Source organism: Microcaecilia unicolor, unplaced genomic scaffold, assembly GCF_901765095.1.
Source record: "Microcaecilia unicolor unplaced genomic scaffold, aMicUni1.1, whole genome shotgun sequence".
NCBI classification, from domain to species: domain Eukaryota; kingdom Metazoa; phylum Chordata; class Amphibia; order Gymnophiona; family Siphonopidae; genus Microcaecilia; species Microcaecilia unicolor.
This window is the reverse complement of record NW_021963141.1, coordinates 109,589-132,932: the sequence shown is the minus strand read 5'-3', so window position 1 is coordinate 132,932 and position 23,344 is coordinate 109,589. Positions and strand designations below refer to the sequence as shown.

At 41.2% G+C, this 23,344-nt stretch overlaps 1 protein-coding gene across 2 annotated transcripts in view; it reads left to right on the top strand.

Moving 5' to 3' along the window:
• The window catches only part of LOC115459000 (ubiquitin-conjugating enzyme E2 variant 1), an 83,533-nt gene that overhangs the window by 24,036 nt on the left and 36,153 nt on the right, over window positions 1-23,344 (top strand). For both annotated transcript variants that reach the window (XM_030188864.1, XM_030188861.1), the window contains exons 3-5: window positions 17,365-17,456; window positions 20,210-20,354; window positions 22,509-22,721. In XM_030188864.1, coding sequence (XP_030044724.1) covers window positions 17,365-17,456; window positions 20,210-20,354; window positions 22,509-22,721 — 450 coding nt within the window. The remainder of the gene's footprint in view (window positions 1-17,364; window positions 17,457-20,209; window positions 20,355-22,508; window positions 22,722-23,344) is intronic.

Genomic DNA, 23,344 nt, shown 5'->3' with positions numbered 1-23,344 from the left:
AGTTAAGGGGGCTGATTGTGCCTGGCACATGCTCACAAGATCAAAGCTCTTGCGCTCATGCCCAGTCCAGTGGTGTAGCCACAGGTGGGCCAGGGCCCACCCACTTTCGACTCAGGCCCGCCCAAAATTGTGACACTCTTGCTATGGCTGGTGGGGATCCCCAAACCTTGCCAGCTGAAGATTTTCTTTCCTTCCAAATGTCAGCCAGCAGCACTTGCCTTGAGCTGATGCTGAGACCGGCCCTTCCACACATGTTCAGTTTCACACATGCAAAAGCACTGAGTATGCACGGCCTGCCGGCAGCAGAATCAGTTTGAGGCAAGTGCTGTCGGCTGCTGTTTGGAAGAGTGCTGGCTGCTCGAGGAGGAGGAGGAAATCTTCAGCTGGCAGGGTTTGGGGATCCCCACCAGTTCAAGTATTTAATATTTGGGGTTTGTGGGCAGGGAAGGGTGGACAGAGGAGCAAACCGGAGGGGGCTGGGAGGACGAATTCCGTGCCCACTCACCTTGGGCTCAGGCCCACCCAAAATTGGCCATCTGGCTACGCCCCTGGCCCAGTCAAACTTGGGAACTCATGGCAAGGGGGAAGAGGCAGCAGTGCAGGAGATACAGAAATGCCAAGCGGGGTGGGGTGGGGGGCTTTTGGACGAGAGCGACGATTGAATGTCATAAATTCAGAAGGTTAGAATCTGAAAGAAGGGGTATATAGTGACATTTTACAAAGAAAAATGTGCTCCAGGTTTGTGCTCCCTTTTAAAATACAGATAGCAAGGTTAATTTAAATTGTTTGTTTGGGGGGGGGGGGGGGGTGTTTGCCATTGCAGTCTTTATAGGGAATGCAGTGAACCTGTGTTAAAGTTCCTATTTTATTCTTGTTCAAACACCCTAACGCCAGCTCTGAGGTGGCGTAAAGTTTCCAGCGTTAAGGGCACCCTTGTTTAGTGCGCTGTTCTCTGAGTATTGGCGAAAGTAGGAGATGACCTAATGTGGAGGAGTGGTTAGGGTGGTGGACTCTGGTCCTGAGGAACTGAGTTCAATTCCCACTTCAGGCACAGGCAGCCCTTGTGACTCTGGGCAAGTCACTTAACCCTCCATTGCCCCAGGTACAAATAAGTACCTGTGTATAATATGTAAGCCGCATTGAGCCTGCCATGAGTGGGAAAGCGCGGGATACAAATGTAATAAAAAATAAAATTTACATCCTTCTGACTACATTAGCATTCTATTTGCACTGTTTTTGGGTGAACTCGTTTTCCATGGCAAAGGGCTCTGAGCATTGTGCGCTGGTTTATGCGGGCGCTAATCTGGCACTAATGCAGCACGCATTTGCTTCTGAGCACCGGGGCCTGAATCAGCCTCTTGTGAAAGCTTTTAATAGAAGATGTCTTCGTCTGCTCTCTCATCTGTAAAATCCTGCTTTTCATGCAGCTAACGTAGTCCCTAGTCCATTCGTGGGAGGAAAACAAGGTGGCTGCATTGACTGTGATAAACCCCCACCCCCACCCCGCACAACTGAGGAAACAGGGCTGAGGTGAGTCTCGGAGGAGACTTCCATTCTGCCTTCCTGGTTGGAATAGGTATTTGGGAATTCCTAAATTTCCTGTCTAGGGCAGGGTTTTGGGTTTTTTTTTTGTTTTTTTTTTTTGTTTTTTAATGTTGGCTAGTTTTTGCAGTGAGTCCTGAGCCCAGGACAATGCACCAGGGCCTCTTCCAAAATTCTGCAGCTCTGTCTGGTCTGGTCATCTGTGTTTGGGATGGGCCCTCCCAGGGGTCATGAATACTTCCTTCTCTGAGCTCTGACCCTGGAGTCACTCATGCCTGTTGCACAGCTACTAAGTCACTAGTCTGGACCTGGCTGGGGAACATATGTGGGAGGAGTAGGCTTTTTTTTTTTTTTTTTTAATTCTTCCTTCTTGTCACATGCACACACTTCCCTCAGATGCTTTTATAACTGTTCATCTTCTGTCCTGCCAAGGAAATGTTTTGTACTTTCAACATTATGTAGTGATGTGTCTGGCACAGTTCCCCTGTCCCTCCCCTGAGTGTTTTAGTTCTGAGGACTTTATAACTGAAGTTCCTCTTTAAGAACAGATGGTATGTCAGTCCTGCTTGGAGTCGCACAGTAGCTGTGTGTGAGATGTGCAAGAGCCAGTGGGGGGTTTTTTAAGTTGAATTTATATATTGTCCTATCTGGACAAATCAATCAGAACGGTTTACAAAAATAACACATCATTTTAAAACAGGAGCTGGGCAGACTTCCACGGTCTATGCCCTGATCGTGACTGAATAGACAGGGATGGGCTGGAGTGTAAATTGTAAGGGGCTTCGTTAACTTCAGAACTTAGTACAAGAACAGTGCTGGGCAGACTTCTACGGTCTATGCCCTGAGCAAGGCAAAGACAAATCAAACGGGTATACATATAAAGTATCACATACCATGTAAAATGAGTTTATCTTGTTGGGCAGACTGGATGGACCGTACAGGTCTTTATCTGCTGTCATTTACTATGTTACTATGTTAATACAATTAAAATAAATATCAAATAATTAACGAAACATTCATAAAAACAACAAAACATTTAAAGTATAGAAAGCTAACCTGAATCATCAGAAGTAGGAAATGCAATGGTATAGAAAAACATTTTAACCTTTCTTCTTAAATGCTGATAGGTTGGGTTCTAAACTGAGATGGGTTGGCAAAGAATTCCATAAGGCTGAGGCTAAGTAATAAAACACAGAAGTAATGAGTAGAATCCAGCCTTTCCCGTGCCAGGGATAGGAGAACCAACTGATTTTGGTTTATTGATCTTTGATGTTTGTGGTGGTCCATAAGGAAGAAGTAAATTAGCTAAATGTTTAAAAAAGGTCTGGACGGCTTCCTAAAGAAAAAGTCCATAGGCCATTATTAAATTCGACTTAGGGAAAATCCACTATTTCTGGGATAAGCAGTATAAAATGTTTTGTACTTTTTGGGGGAATCTTGCCGGGTATTTGTGACCTGGATTGGCCACTGTTGGAAACAGGATTCTGGGCTTGATGGACCTTTGGTCTGTCCCAGTGTGGCAATACTTATGTACTTATGTAAAAGCTTTATAACAATCAGGATTTTGTGTTTCATTCAGAAATTACAAGGAAGCCAATGCACATCTCTCAAAAGTGACGTAATTGTCATGTTTTTTTTTTTACGCCAGTAATAATCCTTATAGCCATATTTTGGTTAGACTGGAGTCTCTTAATGGTAAATGAAGGGAGGCCATTAAACAACAAATTTGTTCTGGAACCAAGGCTGATCGCCTTCTAGTATCTACGTAACGCAACAGGAAATATTTAATCATTTAGGTTTCATTGCCATTAACCATGCTCACGGTGAAAACCTTGTTCCTAATTAAACTCTGATAAAAACGAGTCTTGCCTGGTAATAGTTTAAGGATTATTTTCCTCAAAATGACTTCTTTGTATATATAACTCATATACTCAGTTCTTCCTTTTGCTAGGCATCAAAACAGGTTCTGCAGGAAAAACCAATGAAACTAAGTCTGTGTAGTTGTTTGCTTTCATTCCAGCCTTTTTCACTGGTATGTCTTGGGTCTTGTGTTTAGCAGTTCTTCTGGGTAGGAATGCTGCTTTATCTAGTTCCATTGCTATTGAGCAGGTTCTTGGCTCTATTCTAAACTTCTAAGTGTCTCTCGCTCTATTTGTGTGTGTATTATTCTGTTAGGAAAACAGTATGCACTTCTTGCATCCTCACACCATGGTTCTTTCATAAAATCTGCACCCTTGAAGACTCTTTTACAGTGGTATACTTGTGTTTAAGAGTGCCATCTTCATAGGTTTCTGATGATGAACAGTGCAGCAGCGCTCATCAGTAGTAACCATAACTAAGAAGAACCTGAAGTGTTGCAAACTGTTTTGCAGATATTCAGTAGTATGTAGATACTAGTAAAAAAGGCCCGTTTCCGTAACAAATGAAACGGGCGCTAGCAAGGTTTCCTCAGAGTGTGTATGTTTGAGAGAGTGTGTGTGAGAGTGACTGTGTGAGAGAGAGAGACAGAGTGAATGTGCGAGTGTGTGTGTGTGTGTGTGTGTGTGACATAGAGTGAGGCTGTCTGTGTGTGAGAGATTGAGAGTGTGTGTGTGAGAGAGAATGAGAGTGTGCGACAGGGGCCCCCCTTCCCAGCTTCAGGGTCGTGGTCCCCCCTCCCTCCCACGTTCAGGCAGGCTGGCTGGCTAGCTCCCACCCTCCGACGTTCAATCACCTATTTGGCAATGTGTAAAATATTGCATTGCATTTGTTTGTTAATATGCTATTGGAACTTACCTAGCCCGAGTTTTAGAGTCTCTGAAGGTGGCAAAGGGAGCGGGTCTTCTCGGCAAGGATCGCCTCATGACAGGCCCCCCCCCCCCCCTCCTTGGGTCATTGCGCGAGCAGCTGTGGATTCCTTGTCCCGAACTGTCCCGAGCTTTTAGTAAACCTTTCTTAATCGGGCGGATTTCTGCGTGTCGCCATCTTCCTAAGTCGCTGGCTTCTTTTGTTTCCTGGAATTATCGGAGTCAGCAGCGGGGCAGCAACAGCAGCATCCAGGAAGTGAAAGCGACCAAGCCTCTGACAGCTCCCCGCCGTCAAGATCTCTGGCATTCCCAGGCAGGCAGAGCCCGCCCCAATCACTGCCTTCCGCCCTCCTCAGGTTTGACGTCTAGCGATGTGATTTGCTGAGTGTCAGTGCTCCGCCCTCGACGTCATCACGTTGTGACGCGAGAGCGGGGCAGACACTCATGGAGAAAAAGCGATCTACACCACCTCAACTTTAGAACGTTGGGAGACTTGAGGCTTCATTAGAACGTTGGAGGTGTGTTTTATATATAGAGATGTTGCAAGTCTGCTGGAAATCTAGAGCCAAGAGTCCTCAAACTTTATAAGAGAAGGGCCATTTCAAACTGCCGAGGAAAAAGGAGGAACATTTTTTTTAAACCTCTTCTCCCTGTGCCATAGGCCACAGCACTATTGATATTTTATGGCTTCATTCTTTTACCAGTAGTGGCTCCGGCCTAGATCTGCTCTTTTTTTTTTTTTTTTGCTACTACTATGACCAATTTCACCTCTCCTGTCGCTCTTGTTTTTATTGGGTGGGGGCTGGTGAGGGAGGAACATGATGAACCAGTGGGCTTTTTAATTACCTCTTTTTATAGACCTCTTTCTGACTCCGTCACACGGGGGACTAAAGGTACTTATTTCATATATCAGGTTCTGTATAGTTTCTCTAACCTCCATTGTCACCCAATCACAAGGTCTATTCTGGGGTGGCATTAGGAGCCGTAATTAAAAACTAATTCCCATAATTACTGCTTTCTGTTTTTTTTTTCTCTGGATCTAGATATACTCTGGGCCATTTATGTTCCCACATAAATCTTATTAAACATCTGTCTAAGTTTCTGCAAAGACTGAGTGTCACTTGTATATGATCTACCTTGTAGACTAAATGTTAGGTAAAGAGAAGATAGAATCAATAAAAATAAAGACAGAGATAGGTTTAGATAGATAAGTACATTTTATTTCTTACCCAAAGACAAGTCTTCAAGTTGATACAAATACAGACATCAGATTCTGGTTTCATCCGCACAGGGCTTCGCCGTCTGACAGAAGCTTTGGAGAGGACTCTCAAACTAAGCCAAAATCTGCCATCTTTTATACTCTATCCTCTCCATAGAAGTGAATGGTGAGAAACCTTGCTCCTAATCTTTCTCACTTTCTGAGATCATACTTTCCCATGCGATCTGCTGTCGGATGTGCCCACCTCCTTCCGTTCTCAGCTACTGCTAATTATCAACATGTTTTGGGAAGCGTTGAGATAACAGTTTCACATCTTCCGGCTGCAATACTTTTTCATACTTTTCTCATGAACTCTGTATTACCTCTGTATCATTGTATACCAAAACTAATAAGCTCCATTTTATTCATCTGATCTTTCATTACAGATGCTATATTTGATTTAAAAATTGTACCAATTTGTGTCAGAAGTCATTATTCAGACCTGCTCTTTGCAGATTCTCAAATATTAATTCACTTGCTTGTTCTTTGGCCTAGTCAGTATTTTTTTCAGTTGTTCTTGGCTGCATAGCTTTGGCCATCACTATTCCAGTGGTAGCCTTAAAGCTAGGCCATATATTAACATTCCCCTCTTCACCCTATCCCATAGGGTGACACCAGGGTTAACGTACCTTGGTACCATCCGTTCCAGAAGGTATTCTATGAGGCCATCAAATTATCTGAGTCTTAAGATCAACTGGTACAATTTGTTTAGTTTTCGGTTGAGACTTACTCAAACCTGTAGCGAGAAATGTTTTTATGAATGGGACTAATCCATGAGCTCATTTACAAAATCCCATGAAATATAGGTATGCGGGTAATAGCAATTTCAGGTGGATCATACTAATAAACACTTTCAGGTCTTTCTATGGCTTCTATTGTATCTGTAGCATAGTGCATGGGGAGATAATCCAATGTATCTGTCTCAGTGGTCCTTGGAAGGAATAACGGTTTTGATTAAGCATTGTTATGGGCTCAACAAATAGTACTCTGATTGCAGGCTGTTTAAGGTTGTAGGTATTCAGAATCCTTAAACAGGTCGGGATTCCTGGACCTTACTAGTACTCATCATTGGTATCCAATCATGAGCACTAATAAGTGGATAGCAAGTATGAGGTTGCCTCATACAGCAAAAATGGTCAATCCTAGGAAAATTTATATTAACCAAGGTCATGCATGGATCTTGACATATGCATAATGACCTGGAAGTATGGGAAGCATTGTATATATCCGTTACCCCTCTTGGAGCTTAGTCAAACCTACAGAAAGACATGCAGCTCAAGTAAGCCTGCACCAAAGTCAAACAATTGCATAACAGGTTGATACTAACAGAGTTTACATCTACATTATGATATCTTAGCCAGTATAATGTTACCCTTGTATCTGAACAATATCGACTTCAATTTAAATTACATAAACAGAAATAACGGGGAAACTCGTGGAAAAACATTTAGAACAATAAAGGAAATAAAACCTTTTCACTATCTAGACAGGATTATTGCTAAACTGAAAATAAAACATAATATGAATCTATAATGTCCATAAACAGCAACAGTAATTCTCAAATTAAGTATCAGTTTTAAATTCTCTTTCATCGATCATGGTTGAGGCGGTGGAAGCGCTGAAGAATCTGGACGGAGTTCTGGAAGATCCAACAGGGCTGGGTTTTCAGGCTGGCTTGCTGAAGGAAGTTGCCGGTCTTGAGATGGTTAGGCTCGTAACATCTGGTTCTGCGGCGGAGTAAACACGTATATCTTTCACATGGACCCAAGACTTGTGGTCCAGTAGTTTGCAAGGTGTAAAGGTCATTGCCACAACCTTGGGGGATCTAACATCATTTGGGCCAGGATAGATTTTGAAGACGTACTTGTGGTGTACAAAGTGGGATCTTTTCATGTCTTTATTCTAGGCATACACTATCATAATCAGTCCATCAAGAGCCAGAGGCTGGCAAAGGAATAAGCAAAATAACTGTATGCTTGAATGATACATGGCTATATCTTAGTGGGCATAATGCGGTGTGAATTGAATAGACATGAAAGACAATGTCAACATGGAGAAAACAGTGCTAATTAAGTGCAAAAGCAAAAGGGAAACCAGAAGGGTTCAATAATGAAAAGCCAATTTACATAAATGCAAGACAGATTGGTAATTATTACAATGGCATGATCAAATAACAATGGTAAAGTATATGGAACAAAAGAGAAGATTAAAAAAACAATTAGAATTTAGAGATGATGGTAAATGTTCAACTATTGATGTATGGAGGGCAATGCATCGCAATCTATCGCCAATAGATATGGAATCTTCACCTACGATGACTACCATTCACCAAGGGTTGAGCCCTCAGCTGCAGGAGGCCAGCAGGACTTACGAGTTAGATGATTCAGAAAGAAGGGTAGAGGCCAAAGCTTTGTGTAACTCCAGCAAGTGGAGAGCCTATCTCTTTTGCTCATGGACCAATTGATGCATCTGTCGAAACTCACGCTGAATAATGTCTCGTTTCTCACACCAGGTAATGTTGGGGTCTGTGCATCTGTCTTTTAATTTAGCGATTCTTTGCTGCAACATAGCCTTCAGATCAGATACATTATCGGGTAGCTCTTCTTTGCTAGCAGTCGTCTCCTCCATCTGGGGAAAGGCAAAACTTAAACAGACCAGTAGTGCAATTTATGTGGTTAAGTTATTGAAAGAAGTCAGAATGCTAGGAGGAGGGTCGTGGGTATAAATGGGGTCCAGGAAGGAGGCATGGTAAAAAACAAAGCATCGAGAATGGAAAAAATTAAAAAAATTAAAAAAGCACCCTGAAGGGTGTAAGATAAAAATAGGCTTAATAATAAAAAAACAAAATATGATACATCTGAATTGCAGTAAGGCATATTCAGAAGGCAATGCCAGAAAAAGGTTCCTTGAAAAAGACAAATGAAAAAAACATTCAAAAGTGCAGACACCAGTGATTGACCTTCACATAGAGTTTAAGTAACCCTTTTCAATCAGACAAAGAAGTAGGAAGAAGCATATCGCTTCAAGACAAATCCACCACGCGGCAAGAGTTAGTTGAAGCAAGGTGTTAGTTAAATACACAAAGCATGAATTCCAGGACCGTTGCACCCAAATAATCTACATCAGTTTGTCTCACAATCACTCGCAGTGAAAGACAGACAGATAAAAAAAGCAATAGTTGGGGTTATTGTGATTACCTGTTGTAAATAGAAAGGAATTAAAAAGTGGAGTGCATAATTTTCCTTATTCATGTCCGAAAGCTTCACCAATTCTCTGTTCAAGAATACTACAAATTGTATGATCAGCGCAAAATGCTCCCCCAAATGGCCAGTTCAAGGGAGTATTTCTCGCGTTTTTTCCATATAACGGATAATGGTTAGTAAATATGTCTTCTTTCTTAGACAAGGAAATAATGAAAAGCTTTCAGATGTCACACATATCATAGAGAGATTTCAAAAATGAAGGCTTTATATTCATAAAAACTAAAGAAGTAAATGTCACATCAATTTAAACAGCTTAATAGTTAAAGCAGAAAACATTTTAACAATGAGCAATATACAGCTTTTATTTAAAAGGGATCTCGTATAAAGTAAAATGGCATAAATAAGTCAGTTTAGGTATGTATATAAAAAAACATAAAATGAATATCCTCTGGGGATCGCTCATCCCTGCAGTTGATAAGAACTCCCCAGGGAAGGTATGCATAAAAGCAAATAATTAACTTGCTGACTTAGTTAGGTCATTTGTATGGTATAATTATACAAATGCAATGAAACCAAGAGAAATATAAAATAAAAACATGTCACCTGCAATAGAAATAGAAACATCACACCAATACATATACAGAGAAATGGTTTCAGGCTACTAAATGAGGAGCTGAGTAGTATAAGTAACTGAGAGCAACAAAATCAAATCGGGTTCGGGGTAACGCCTAGTCATTATGGGGTGGGTAATATTGATCCCTAGATCAGTGGTCACTGCGGACGGCGTTGATCCGGGTTCCACAAAGGGAATGACTGGCATTCTGGGGGATTTTGACGGACCTGCGGTTTTCTAAATCTATATGGCTGTGTCTGAAGACATTCAGCAGCATAATGACCGTATTGTTGGCAGCGATAACAGAGCACATCAGGATAGCAATCAGGGCTAGGCCGGGAACGATAGTCTCGTTGTCGCCTAGTATCCCCAAGAGGGCCCCTTGGGGGACCTCGCTGGGGTAGAGAGCGTCTGGGTGGTAGGGCCGTGGGCCTTGATTTCGGCCGTTATTGTCATAGCGTTGATCAGCATACATAACAATAACAGGGGGAGAGGTCTCAGGAGTATTGCTATTTGTATCACAATATCCTGGGGGTATTGGTGTATATCCCACTGCACATGGTAGAAGCTTGGTAGTACCTGCAGCATCATAAGGTGGTGGGGCAGTAGGTGTTATTGCCTCTTGGTAAGGGGCTTGATCGCAATCAGACTTCGTTAGGGCTCTGTCATGCTGGTGTTGTGCAATAAGTATAAATTTATTAATAGCAGCTAAATGCTTCTCCCTAGATTTTCCTGCTTTGTTGGATTCATTATAGCAGACCAGGGCTTGGAGCTTGCCCTGATCAAATGAGCCCTTTGTTGGCCATTCCAGTCCCGGGTCTTTGGCGGACCAAACGGTATGCCAGGTTTGACATAAACGGGAAAGTTCTTTTTTATCAGCGGGAAAAAAGTTGAGAACTCTTTCCAGGGGGCTAGTGGAGGACTGAGTGGACATAATGGAATTAGGAACAAGGGGAATATAATGCACATAGAAACTTAAAGAAAAGTGTGTGAGGTCTTTAAGTCAGATGATTCAAGTCAAAATTTAGAGATCAGTAACTGGGGCAACTAAACAACATCATGCCAGAGAAAATTATATAAACAACAAAGAACCATGCATCATGCGTATAGAAAACACCTTAATACTCACGTGTCTTCAAGAGCGTCCCAGTAGCGAAACCTAGAATATAAATTACTAATTGGCGGAAAGCCCTATGCTTTGGCCGCAGGTTAAATAAATAGACAATTGAAAGTCACAAAAGTGAAAAGAGAGTGTAAGAAAATAGAGCAGAAGGCGATTAGTGTCAGCTATTATATATTTATACTACTCTTATTCCAAATTAATAAAAACTACTCCCCAGAGTGTGCTTCTAAAAACAAGAGTAATCCCAAACTATCTTGTCTGCTAACGGCTATCAGCCATGAGTATAAACCCATGATAGAGCCCCCAAGAAGGGACATTGCAAACACTCCCAAAAAGAACTCAAAAGACCAGCGAACAAGGTCTCGCAAGTAGAAGAGCAACGGTCCAACGGGGTTTCGCTGGTTTAGGGAATCACACGCGACTAACCATCCCAATGGACCTTTAAAACTTTGGCGGCATCCCACACAATAGCGGCATCCACTCAGCACCCAAGCATGCAAAAATTTCATGGCTAGGCAGCATCCACATTACCTAACTGTCCTAAAAATAATTTAGATGCCCTAGTCAACCTGTATACAATCTCAACTAATGTCTTAGGCGTCCCTGTATTGCCACAGCGATCATCTATACAGGTAACCCATAGGTGGGCAATAATGCCGAAACCGCAGGCCACTCCGAAAATGGAATGGAAGTCTGCTCCTACAAATTGAGATACCGTCATCCATTGAAGGGTCACCTTCGATGGATGTAAGCCCCCAGGCATCGGTATCAAACCCAATAGTTATAACGTGACACTGGTATATAAGAAAACAATAAAAGTATAGTATGTCCCAGGAAAAAGCCCCTGAAAATTACTATAGAAGTGGTAGAAAAATAGAGAGAAAAACGAAATATTCCAAGGCAAAACAAAACAAATGTAAGCTCTTCGAGGAAGGCACAGTCATAAAAAAGTCATTAGTTGGAACACATTACCAGAACTAAAAATGCCAAAGACATCACTTGTCATGCAGCAATGGAAAATAGAATTTTCTAGCCAACAAGCCAGTGAAAGGAAACACCGATTTCAACAAAAGGCAAGAAAATGTATATTAACAAAGACATTATAACATGTGTAGTCGGGAGTTATAGCCCTAGAATAAATGAAATAAAGTTAAATACATATTAAATACTTTTGGGGCGGGTACCGGATAGGTTGGAAGTAGCATCTAAACAGGAAAATATAAGAGAAGCATATAATTCAATAAATTTTGAAACAGGACACTAGAATCGTGGTGTAAATATGACAAGTTAATACCCATAAATATGACAAATTAATACCCATACACTCAGAAAAGGAGGAAGCTTTTGTGGATAAACAGGTAAAAGGGAAAAAAAAATAAATTAAAACATGTGATTCTTACACCAAGAACTTCCAATGATACGGCATAAAACATACATACTAGTCAGTGACTGAAATGGTATGTCTAAATGATGACAAACAGAACAGCTGCAGCATTAGAAGGAAAGATAAGGCAGGGTTATAAAGAACCAACAGGAAATAACTTGAGATGTGAAGCAACGCTGTATTATCATGGCACGCAGCCATTATCTTCTCAATCGGAAAGATAAAACATATTTTATATGCATATCTATTAAGGTAAAAGTAAAGGAATGCTTCTTTAGCTCTTAATGTAACAATAAACCACTGTAATTTCTAGCAACTGTCTGTGTTGGATCCCGGTTTACAATGCTGTCGAGTAAAAAACAGAAAATTTGTTATAAAGACTTACACAATTTAATACATTATAGAACCATATTATTTAAAAGTGATTGTCATTCTTAGAACGTGGAAATATTCATCAAGAAATATTATAACCTAGCTCATTATTACAAGTGTTTAAAATAAGCCAGGACGAAAATCACAATGCAAGCGAGGAAGTGTAGTATTTCTTGTAGATAACGTTATAATATAGTCCTTAAAATGGGACTTAAATATGAGGACAATTTATAATTCTGACAATCTATAATACTGTTCAAAAATCAATGTTTCCTGAAGATAAGCAGGCTTGTATTAAACTAACACGATAGTACGGTGCTGGGGCTGTAACTTAAACGAGTACACCATTAAAATAGAGTACAAGAAACTAGAACCAGAGTATCGGAGATCCAAAGCATACGAGAATCTTATCTAGAGGGTAACATTGTGGTTAAAAGACTGCTTCTGGGAAGTAAAACTTTTAATATGATTTAGCAGTAATCCTGTAGAGAGTTTAAGGAGAACCAGAACATCAAAGAGGTTTACAGAAAATTGTTATAAGGATTTAATGTTGACGTGGATGTTATAGGAAAAGGAGAATAAAAACCAGAAGGGAAGAGTGCTAAGAAGCATTGTAATGTGATCACAGGAAACCACACTAGGACAAAGAAGGAGAAAGCTGATTTTTAAAGGGGAAAGTCAAGTAATGTATGTTTGAAGGAAAAATATCCTTTTAAAACTTTGTAACCACATGGTGTAGCACAATAAGGTCTATCAAGCTGTCACTTGCAGCACAAAAATAAAGAAACCTGTCTCGGGGTTAAAATCAAGGCTCAGAGACAGAATGAGAAAGCCTTTGTTTAAGGGAGATGGAATGAAATAGAGAGCAACACCCAAAAGTCAAAGCAGTATGAGCCGTGAATTTTGGGGAGTGGGAGACAACGTCCTAATAAAATGACACAAAAGAGGAGAAAAAAGTATGCCCTGATAAAAGGAGAATGCAGAGTAAGACTAAGATACAGTGAAAGCCAAGAAATACATCCGTACAATCTTACATGCTCAGAAGTGCACTTACAACGGACTTGGCAGCATGAGGCATGAAAAGATAAGTCATTTTACAATTATGGTGCCTGCTTAAGGAACCAATTTTGAGGGGAAACCGGAGTTGAAAGATACCTGTGTAAAAAACTGTTGTACCACTTCAGCATAGAACAGGGATAAAAACGAACGGAAAAGGGGGAGAGAAAAAAAAAATCACTTTTTTTGAGCTTTCAAAAGTGAACTCCTCTGCCAAAGCAGTGCTGGACTGATAAGGCAGCTAAAGTGGGCAATCTTCCCAGATTCTCATGTCCTTGAGATAGTGAACTACAGCACTTGTTAGGGAAAATCTTTAAAAGCTACAGAAAGAAATGGCAGTTTCGGAAGCCTGGATAAGGATATTTAAAAAATGTGAGAAAAAGGGGTTTAGAACTTACAACTCTTCGGGCAAGGTGAAATAGATTTACAAAGGCAGATTCGAAGCCCAAGAGGGAGTATATATTTAATAGTAATGTAATAAGCTTTGTTCCGGAAAGAGAATCAAACCTCACAGCACATGGGACTGAGAAGGAAAAAGAAAAGTTTTCTAGGAAATCCAAAAAAAAATGATTTCTGGTTTGCACAAGAAGCTAAAAAGGTGTCTGTAAGGTATTAAGTTACCCCAATTGGTACCGTGCGGGCCACACCCTTATAAATTTTACACGGACCGCAGACATATAGTGTAGGAGTCGGTAGAGCATCAGAGAGGAGGGCAGGGAGGATTATTGTGGCAGAAAAAGGGGGACAAGAACAAAATGTTGTGGAGGAAGGGATTCAGATTGGACTTAAGGAAAGAAAAATGGCTATGGGGTGGGGTGAGAGCACAGGACTGAACAGCTGTGAAAAAGAGCAATCAGTTGAACTACGCAGTAGAAAAGTGTGGACAGGAAGGGGGGGGCTGCGGGCTGTTAGGGGGAAAGCATAGTGCAGAAGACTGAAAGAATATTTAGAGAGATAAGGGGAAAAACAGCAACTGGACGACGGCAATCAGCTACAAAGTTGAACACCGTAATTACTGTTTTCAGCTAAAAAAAGAAAGTTGTAGGAAGTCCAATAGAAAGAATGAGGAGGAATAGAGTCGCACACACAGAGTGAAGGCAATAGCAGATGTGAAAAGGTGGGGGCTGTCAGTTTTGAGGAGTGGTTATAAGAACAGAGAATTCAAAAGGATTTTAAGGGAGAGAGCAATCTGAAAGCGTGCTGTTCTCCTAGAGTAAAGGAAATTCCCCCGATACGGGAACATCAAAGAAACTGTACAGAAAAGAAAAGAGCAGGAATAAGACCCAGGGGACTAATAGGAAGAGGTAGGTAGAAGAAGTTAGGATGAAGGAGAACAGGAAAAGGTATTGGGGAGGAAAGTAAGGTCGACAGAAGAAGAAAGAACAGAATACATAGTGAGAACCAGGGGACAGGGATTTGAAAAGGAAGGATTAAGACAGAACACAGGGTGGGATGTGAAACAGAAAAATGCGCAATCTCTAAGGATTGTTAAGCGAGAATTGCTAGCATAAAGACCAATCCAAAGATTTTGAACATTGAAATAAACTTACAGCAAAACCCAAATCGCAGTCGCCTGGATTCGTTGTTATGCTTCATTCACACAACAAGCACACTCTTGCGCACATCACGCAAATCAAAGAGACGGACAGGATAGGAGAAAGAAAAAAAAAGGGTGAGAAAAAACAGAACAGAATATTGAAAGACAGAAACGAAGGTTTGAACACAAATATTCAACCCCACTGCGTTAGTGCAGCGCAGGGCAGTAAGACGTTCAGGGAAGAAAGTAAAAAGACAGAAAAATAGAAGAGTATTTAAAGTAGGGGGGGGAAAACGGACAGAACATCCGTGTGAGGCAGAAGGACGGAAAGTAGCGGTAGGGAGAGGCAGGTGAGTATGAGAGAAAAAAGAGAGAAGGAAAATAAAGTGACAGAGAGAAACAGAGAACATTTGAACGCACAAAATTAAGTATCCCCTCTTGCGTTCAAAAGAAGATAAAGAAGGGCAGCGAGTAATGTCAGCGTTCGGGGCTCACCACTGTTTTTAATTACCTCTTTTTATAGACCTCTTTCTGACTCCGTCACACGGGGGACTAAAGGTACTTATTTCATATATCAGGTTCTGTATAGTTTCTCTAACCTCCATTGTCACCCAATCACAAGGTCTATTCTGGGGTGGCATTAGGAGCCGTAATTAAAAACTAATTCCCATAATTACTGCTTTCTGGTTTTTTTTTCTCTGGATCTAGATATACTCTGGGCCATTTATGTTCCCACATAAATCTTATTAAACATCTGTCTAAGTTTCTGCAAAGACTGAGTGTCACTTGTATATGATCTACCTTGTAGACTAAATGTTAGGTAAAGAGAAGATAGAATCAATAAAATAAAGACAGAGATAGGTTTAGATAGATAAGTACATTTTATTTCTTACCCAAAGACAAGTCTTCAAGTTGATACAAATACAGACATCAGATTCTGGTTTCATCCGCACAGGGCTTCGCCGTCTGACAGAAGCTTTGGAGAGGACTCTCAAACTAAGCCAAAATCTGCCATCTTTTATACTCTATCCTCTCCATAGAAGTGAATGGTGAGAAACCTTGCTCCTAATCTTTCTCACTTTCTGAGATCATACTTTCCCATGCGATCTGCTGTCGGATGTGCCCACCTCCTTCCGTTCTCAGCTACTGCTAATTATCAACATGTTTTGGGAAGCGTTGAGATAACAGTTTCACATCTTCCGGCTGCAATACTTTTTCATACTTTTCTCATGAACTCTGTATTACCTCTGTATCATTGTATACCAAAACTAATAAGCTCCATTTTATTCATCTGATCTTTCATTACAGATGCTATATTTGATTTAAAAATTGTACCAATTTGTGTCAGAAGTCATTATTCAGACCTGCTCTTTGCAGATTCTCAAATATTAATTCACTTGCTTGTTCTTTGGCCTAGTCAGTATTTTTTTCAGTTGTTCTTGGCTGCATAGCTTTGGCCATCACTATTCCAGTGGTAGCCTTAAAGCTAGGCCATATATTAACAATATATAGAGATGTTGCAAGTCTGCTGGAAATCTAGAGCCAAGAGTCCTCAAACTTTATAAGAGAAGGGCCATTTCAAACTGCCGAGGAAAAAGGAGGAACATTTTTTTTAAACCTCTTCTCCCTGTGCCATAGGCCACAGCACTATTGATATTTTATGGCTTCATTCTTTTACCAGTAGTGGCTCCGGCCTAGATCTGCTCTTTTTTTTTTTTTTTTGCTACTACTATGACCAATTTCACCTCTCCTGTCGCTCTTGTTTTTATTGGGTGGGGGCTGGTGAGGGAGGAACATGATGAACCAGTGGGCTTCAAAATTTAATTTAGTATTTGGTCTCAGCAAGATATTTCTGGTTAAAGTCAGGGTATTGGTCCCAATTAATCTTTAGATTAATAGTGTTTTACACTATTTTTTTTTTGTTACATTTGTACCCCGCACTTTCCCACTCATGGCAGGCTCTATGCGGTGGGCAATGGAGGGTTAAGTGACTTGCGCAGAGTCACAAGGAGCTGCCTGTGCCTGAAGTGGGAATCGAACTCAGTTCCTCAGGACCAAAGTCCACCACCCTAACCACTAGGCCACACCTCCACTGACGTTTTCTGTACAAAGGGCTACATAATCTAATCATTTTTCTAACTTTGTTGAAGGGTTCTTTCTCAGCATAAGGTTTGTAATCCATTCAGTCTTTTTTTTGAATCGTGAGAATTATGGTGTTGTCTCTAAAGAACCCAGTAGATTTCTAGGGGAGATCATAGAAGGGGTGGCAATACAAGAGTCTACCTGGATGATAATTTCTCAATCTGTACACAGGAACTTGTTTGAGCCTTTATTTTTTTTTTTAACCCAGCTATGCTATTAGCCTTGACTAGTAATTCTGTAATTCCACGGCTTAATTTGTGTACAGATGAAATCTGAGAGTATACCAGTTCAGTGCATGCTCCACAAAGCCACCTCTTTTATGTGTTACTCATTTGGTTTTCTTTAAAGTTGCAGGAATCATCACTGCAGATTTTGCGTCTGGATTGGTGCACTGGGGAGCTGATACATGGGGATCTGTGGAACTGCCCATTGTTGGAAAAGTAAGTTTCACAAACACCCATTCAAATAATGTTGGCTGGTAGCTTACATTTCTGGACTGTTCAAACACAAAGGTGGCCATGAGTCCTCTTAAAGGTCAGACCTGCCACATTATTTACTGCAGATGTCTTACTGCTGATGGACCTGATGAAAATACCTCATATATAATTGGGGAAAACAGGGCTACACTTTTCATGGTAGATTTACTAAGGAACAAACCAGGGTGGAAGGTGGCAGGGATTGCTGCTACTACCATAACATTTAAAGCGTGTTGGAGAATGTTAGCGGGGGAGGGAGTGGAATCTCCAAAATCAGAAAGGTAAATGATTAAATGCATGTGAGCCAGGGGCGTAGCCAGACAACAGATTTTGGGTGGGCCAGGGCAAGAAGTGGCTGGGCACCAAGTGTTCTCTCTCCCCCCCCCCCCCCCCCCCCCCCCCCCCACCAAAAAAATAACTGAGCTGATGGGAAAATGCTTCTTTCCACCTTGGTGGTCTGCAGCAGGCATGTGTTGAAAACTGAGCATGCACAGGTGCCGGTATCGTGGGGACAGCATTTTCATTACCATCAGGGGGAAGTCTTCAGCTGGTGGAGCTTGGGATCCCCACCAGCTACCGCTAAATGTGTGCTACTGTTGGTGGGCCTGAGCCCTAAGTGGGTGGGCCTCGGCCCACCCAGGCCCACCTGTGGCTACGCCACTGATGTGAGCTGAAAGTAACAGATCAGACATGCACCCTCAGGAGTCAGTCTGTGCTCAGTTAAAGTTAGTTATTTTTCTTATATTCTACTAATTCATTTGCATAGTTCAAAGCGGATTATGATTCAAAACACAAAAGCAAGTCTACATCTAAATGGCTGAGGAGAAACTGAATTAAATTTTGGACTGGCCTGGTCAAGTCCTGACTTGAACCCAATAGAAATGCTGTGGCAGGACCTTGAAACGAGCAGTTCATGCATGAAAACCTACAGATGTGTCCTGAATTAGTTTTGTCTGTCAGTGTGAAAACTGTTCATTAACCACATTTTCCCCATGATAACATTTAAGAAAACTGAATATTTCTGTTGGCCAGGCAGCATGTATTAATGGGCAAGGGCTACTGAATCTGGCTTCCAACCTGGCAAGTTTGAAAACCATGCATGTTTTTGCATACCAGCTACCATAGGCACCACTGCTTAACAGTGTCTGGCCCTCTAGTGGTATTATTATTATTATTATTTATTGCATTTGTATCCCACATTATCCCACCTATTTGCAGGCTCAATGTGGCTTACAGAGTTTTGTAAGTTGTCGTTACAGGGTAGCAGATACATTTAGTATTGTGCAGAAATTAAATGAGGGAAGAAAGAAGAAGGAAGGGAGTGATTAGGGTAGTTATAGAAGGTGGGTTTTTTTTTTTTAATTGAGTGGGTTGGTGAGGTGTACAGGTGTGATTATCGGTTTTTGTTGTAGGGCTTGCTGAAGAGATATGTCTTCAGAGATTTGCGGAAGACAGTTGTTTCGTCGATTGTTCTCAGGTCTGTAGGCAATGCATTCCATAATTGAGTGCTTATGTAAGAGAAGGTGGTGGCGTGCGTCTGCTTGTATTTTAGTCCTTTACAGCTGGGGGAGTGTAGGTTGAGAAATTTGCGGGATGATCTTGTGGCGTTTCTTAGAGGTAGGTCCACAAGGTTTTGCATGTAGCTTGGGGCTTCCGCTTGAATGATTTTGTGTACAGTCGTGCAGATCTTGAACGTAATGCGTTCCCTAAGTGGGAGCCAGTGGAGTTTCTCTCTTAAGGGTTTTGCACTTTCATATTTAGGTTTTTGCAAATATGAGTCTGGCGGCAGTATTCTGGGCCGTTTGGAGTTTTTTGATGGTCTGTTCTTTGCAGCCTGCATATAGTGCGTTGCAGTAATTATTACCATTGGTGTGAATTGACTGCTTTATTTATTCCCATCAGATTATAAATAGCATTAAGAGCCCAATCCAATGAGACTATTCTTTACTGAGAACTTAGTCTCAGGGCCAGTGCAAGACAATTGGGTACCCTAGGCAAACCTTCAGCCTCACCCCCTCTCCCCCCACATCAATTTTCCCTTCCAAGAAGTTGAGAATTAAACTCTACGGTCACCCTACAACCATTTTATATAAATGAACAGCACCCTTTAAGTATATGGTAGTTGTCGATGAATCTTTCAGTTTGTGTGGCTGACAGAACTTACTGGTTTGCTTTGAATGCAGCTGCATTTTGCAGCCTCTTCCCCCACTCCCGAAAGCTGTTGTCTTTGGTAACTGCCTATTCATGCCTGATGATTGGGCCAGCCCTGCTTCATCCTTTTATCACTTGATAACCATTTTTCTAACAGTATCCTATATAATAATTCTCACCTCCAACATTCTGAGGCTGCCTGGAACCGTGGATCATGTTGGAGTAGATAATAGTGATGTCACACAACCCACACCAGATTGGCCAGTAGAAGGGAGAGGGGCGGAGCCACGATACAGGGAGCAGCGAATCAGCACAGCACGAGGAATGCAAAGCAGCAGCAGGAACAGAAGCCTCTCTCACACAGTCACTCTCACATACACTCTCTCAAACATACACACTCAGAGGAAAACCTTGCTAGCGCCCGTTTCCTTTCAAACAGAAACGGGCCTTTTTTACTAGTAATAATATAATTTATCACCAATTATCAAGTGCTTTTAGCCAAATCCTGTTAATGTCAATTAGGTAAAGCTAATTTTTTCATGTCTTTTTTTTCTTTTGCCTATTAGGCTTTTATCAGACCTTTCCGAGAGCATCATATTGACCCCACAGCAATTACAAGGCATGACTTCATAGAGACCAATGGAGACAACTGTATGTTGACAGTAATCCCTTTGGCAAATATGGCATACAAGTTTCTTTTCTTTTCTCCAGGTAAAGATACAACCTGTTGCATCACTGTCTTGTCCCTCCTTGGGAGTATAATCAATATGGGTATTCATACTGCACAATGTTTCAGGAATAGGGAGAGCAGGATTCCGAAACAGCTCACTCCTATGAGGAAATTGAGGAATCAGGGTGTGCATGACAAGAATAAAAATTTATGATCCATTTTTAAACAAATTGTTCCTGATTCTCGGGAACTCTTTGCCAGAGGAGGTGGTAACAGCGATTAACGTATCTGGGTTTAAAAAAGGGTTGGACAAATTCCTGGAGGAAAAGTCCATAGTCTGCTATTGAGACAGACAAGGGAAGCAACTGCTTGCCCTGGGATTTGTAGTAAGGAGTGTTGCCATGATTTGGGTTTCTGCCAGTTACTTGTGACCTGGCTTTGGCCACTGTTTGGAAAACAGGATACTGGGCTAGATGGACCATTGGTCTGACCCAGTATGGCTACTCTTATGTTCAGCCTCCTCTTGCAGCAAATGCATCTGGATCTGCTCGGTACTTGTCTGCGGATACTGCAGAGGAACGCTGGACACGCCCCCAACAGTTGCCATACAGCCATTGCACTTAAGGTGCATTGCTTTTGCCTTTTAATCTGTGTTTAAGTACAAAACCCTCACACTCTTTAGTAAACATGCTCTTATGTTTGTTAGAATTCCTAATAATAATTTAAATAAGTGTGAGGGAGATATGGAACTATCAATAGGCTTTAATTTTAAGTTCCCCAATAGATGGGAAATCCATGTAGCCTGGGTTTTTATTTATTTTAAGTTGGGGGAGGAGGGGAGAACAGAAAGCAGCTGACCATGATCATGATTCAGAATACCTGAGGTAGCCCACAACACCACGTTACTCATGCCCACAAAATTACATCTGTAATTTATCTCATGCTGGGTGTATTCCCACATACAGATGCTGAATTATTGAACATAACCAGCTTCTGGCAAGTCTTTCTATAACTTAATGTTCTGAAATCCACAGAGAGCACTTGACATTTTCTCTCAACATTACCAAAAAAAAAAAAGCACTTTTTTTTTCATATATATTTGCATGCTTTCTCCTATGCAGTTGCTAGCCTATGGATGACAGCCATTGATTAAATCTCACAGTAAATGTGTGATACAGCTTAACTGAAATCATATTAGGAGTCTTTTTTACTAAAATGCGCTAATGATTAGCACATGCTAAATGCCATGCAGCCCATTGAATATGGCTCTTAATGTATACTAATTTGTTAGTGTGTGCTAAATCCATTAATGTATCTTAGTAAAAGGCCCCCTAATTTTGTTGTTCCTAACTCGTGTGTGTGCAATTTTTATATATATGTCAGTGTCCAATAGACTAAGAACCCTGGAGTGGAGGAGTGGCCTAGTGGCTAAAGCGCCAGTCTTGCCCAAGATCACAAGGAGCAGAAGCGGGATTTGAACCGACCACCTGTGGATTGCAAGTCACTTAACCCTCCATTGCGTCAGGTACAAACCTAGATTGTGAGCCCTCCTGGGACAGAGAAATATCCAGAGTACCTGAATGTAACTCACCTTGAGCTACTACTGAAAAAGGTGTGAGCAAAATCCAAATAAATTATTTGAGATTCTGTTGCTACTATTTGAGATTCTATATGGAATGTTGATATTATCTGAGATTCTACATGGAATGTTGCTATAGTGGAGGAGTGGCCCAGTGGTTAGAGCACCGGTCTTGCAATCCAGAGGTGGCCGGTTCAAATCCCACTGCTGCTCCTTGTGATCTTGGGCAAGTCACTTAACCCTCCATTGCCTCAGGTACAAACTTAGATTGTGAGCCCTCCTGGGACAGAGAAATATCTAGAGTACCTGAATGTAGCTCACCTTGAGCTGCTACTGAAAAAGGTGTGAGCAAAATATAAATAAATAAAAGGGTGTGCTAACTTTTTTTTTTCTAACCTTATAGATGCCTGTAATATTCTTGTGGGCATCTACATGGTTAGCACACGCTAAGTTTTAGCTCGCCTTTGTAAACAGAGCCCTAAGGTAGCATAATAAAACTGAAGATTAAGCTCATTGGAAAGATAGCTGCTGTAAAATTCCTACTTTCCAATCCAGCTGGAGCTCTTTTAATTTGACAATTACACTTAACAGATGTTTTTTCTTTCTTCCTCTGTAGAAGTCGTACATAAAACCTATGGCTGGGAATGCTTCATTTTCGCCCTTTCAATTTTTGTAACGTTGACAAACCAGATTCACAAGTGGTCCCATACCTACTTTGGTCTTCCTGGCTGGGTTATCTTTCTTCAAGACTGGCACATCATTTTACCACGCAAGCATCATCGCATCCATCACGTGTCTCCACACGAGACTTATTTCTGTATCACAACAGGTAACTGCACTTTTGCTTGTTATTGTAGGAATTCCCAGTATATGTAAAATGCTAACTAGTCTCTTCTTTTTTTTTTTTTTTTTTTTTATTAACTGCTAGTTAATAGTTGAAATAGCTTAGCAGGGTTTAAAAAAGCTTTGGATAGCTTCCTATAAGAAAAGTCAATATGCCATTATTAAAATGGACTTAGGGAAAAATCCACTGCTTATTTCTGGGATAAGCAGCATAAAACATATTGTACTTTTTTTGGATGTTGCCAGGTACTTGTGACCTGGATTGGCCACTGTTGGAAACAGGATGCTGGGCTTGATGGACCTTCAGTCTGTCTCACTGTGGCAATACTTAAGTTCTTATGACTTTCCATCAAATGGTCTTTGGGTCCCTTTTATCAGACGTTCTCAAAGATGACTCTTCAGATCTGGGGGAAGTTTTTGGGGCATGGGGTGATGACCTGTGGTTTGAGAAATGACATTGTTCATAACATTTTCTTAAATTTATACTGTGGTTTGCAGAGAGAGATTGAGAGTTAGCTCCACAACTTATTTTATGGTGAGTCTAGTGATTGGATATCTGCTTGTAGGCTGGCCAGTGGCTGTATGGAAGAAGTGACTTCCTGTCCATCT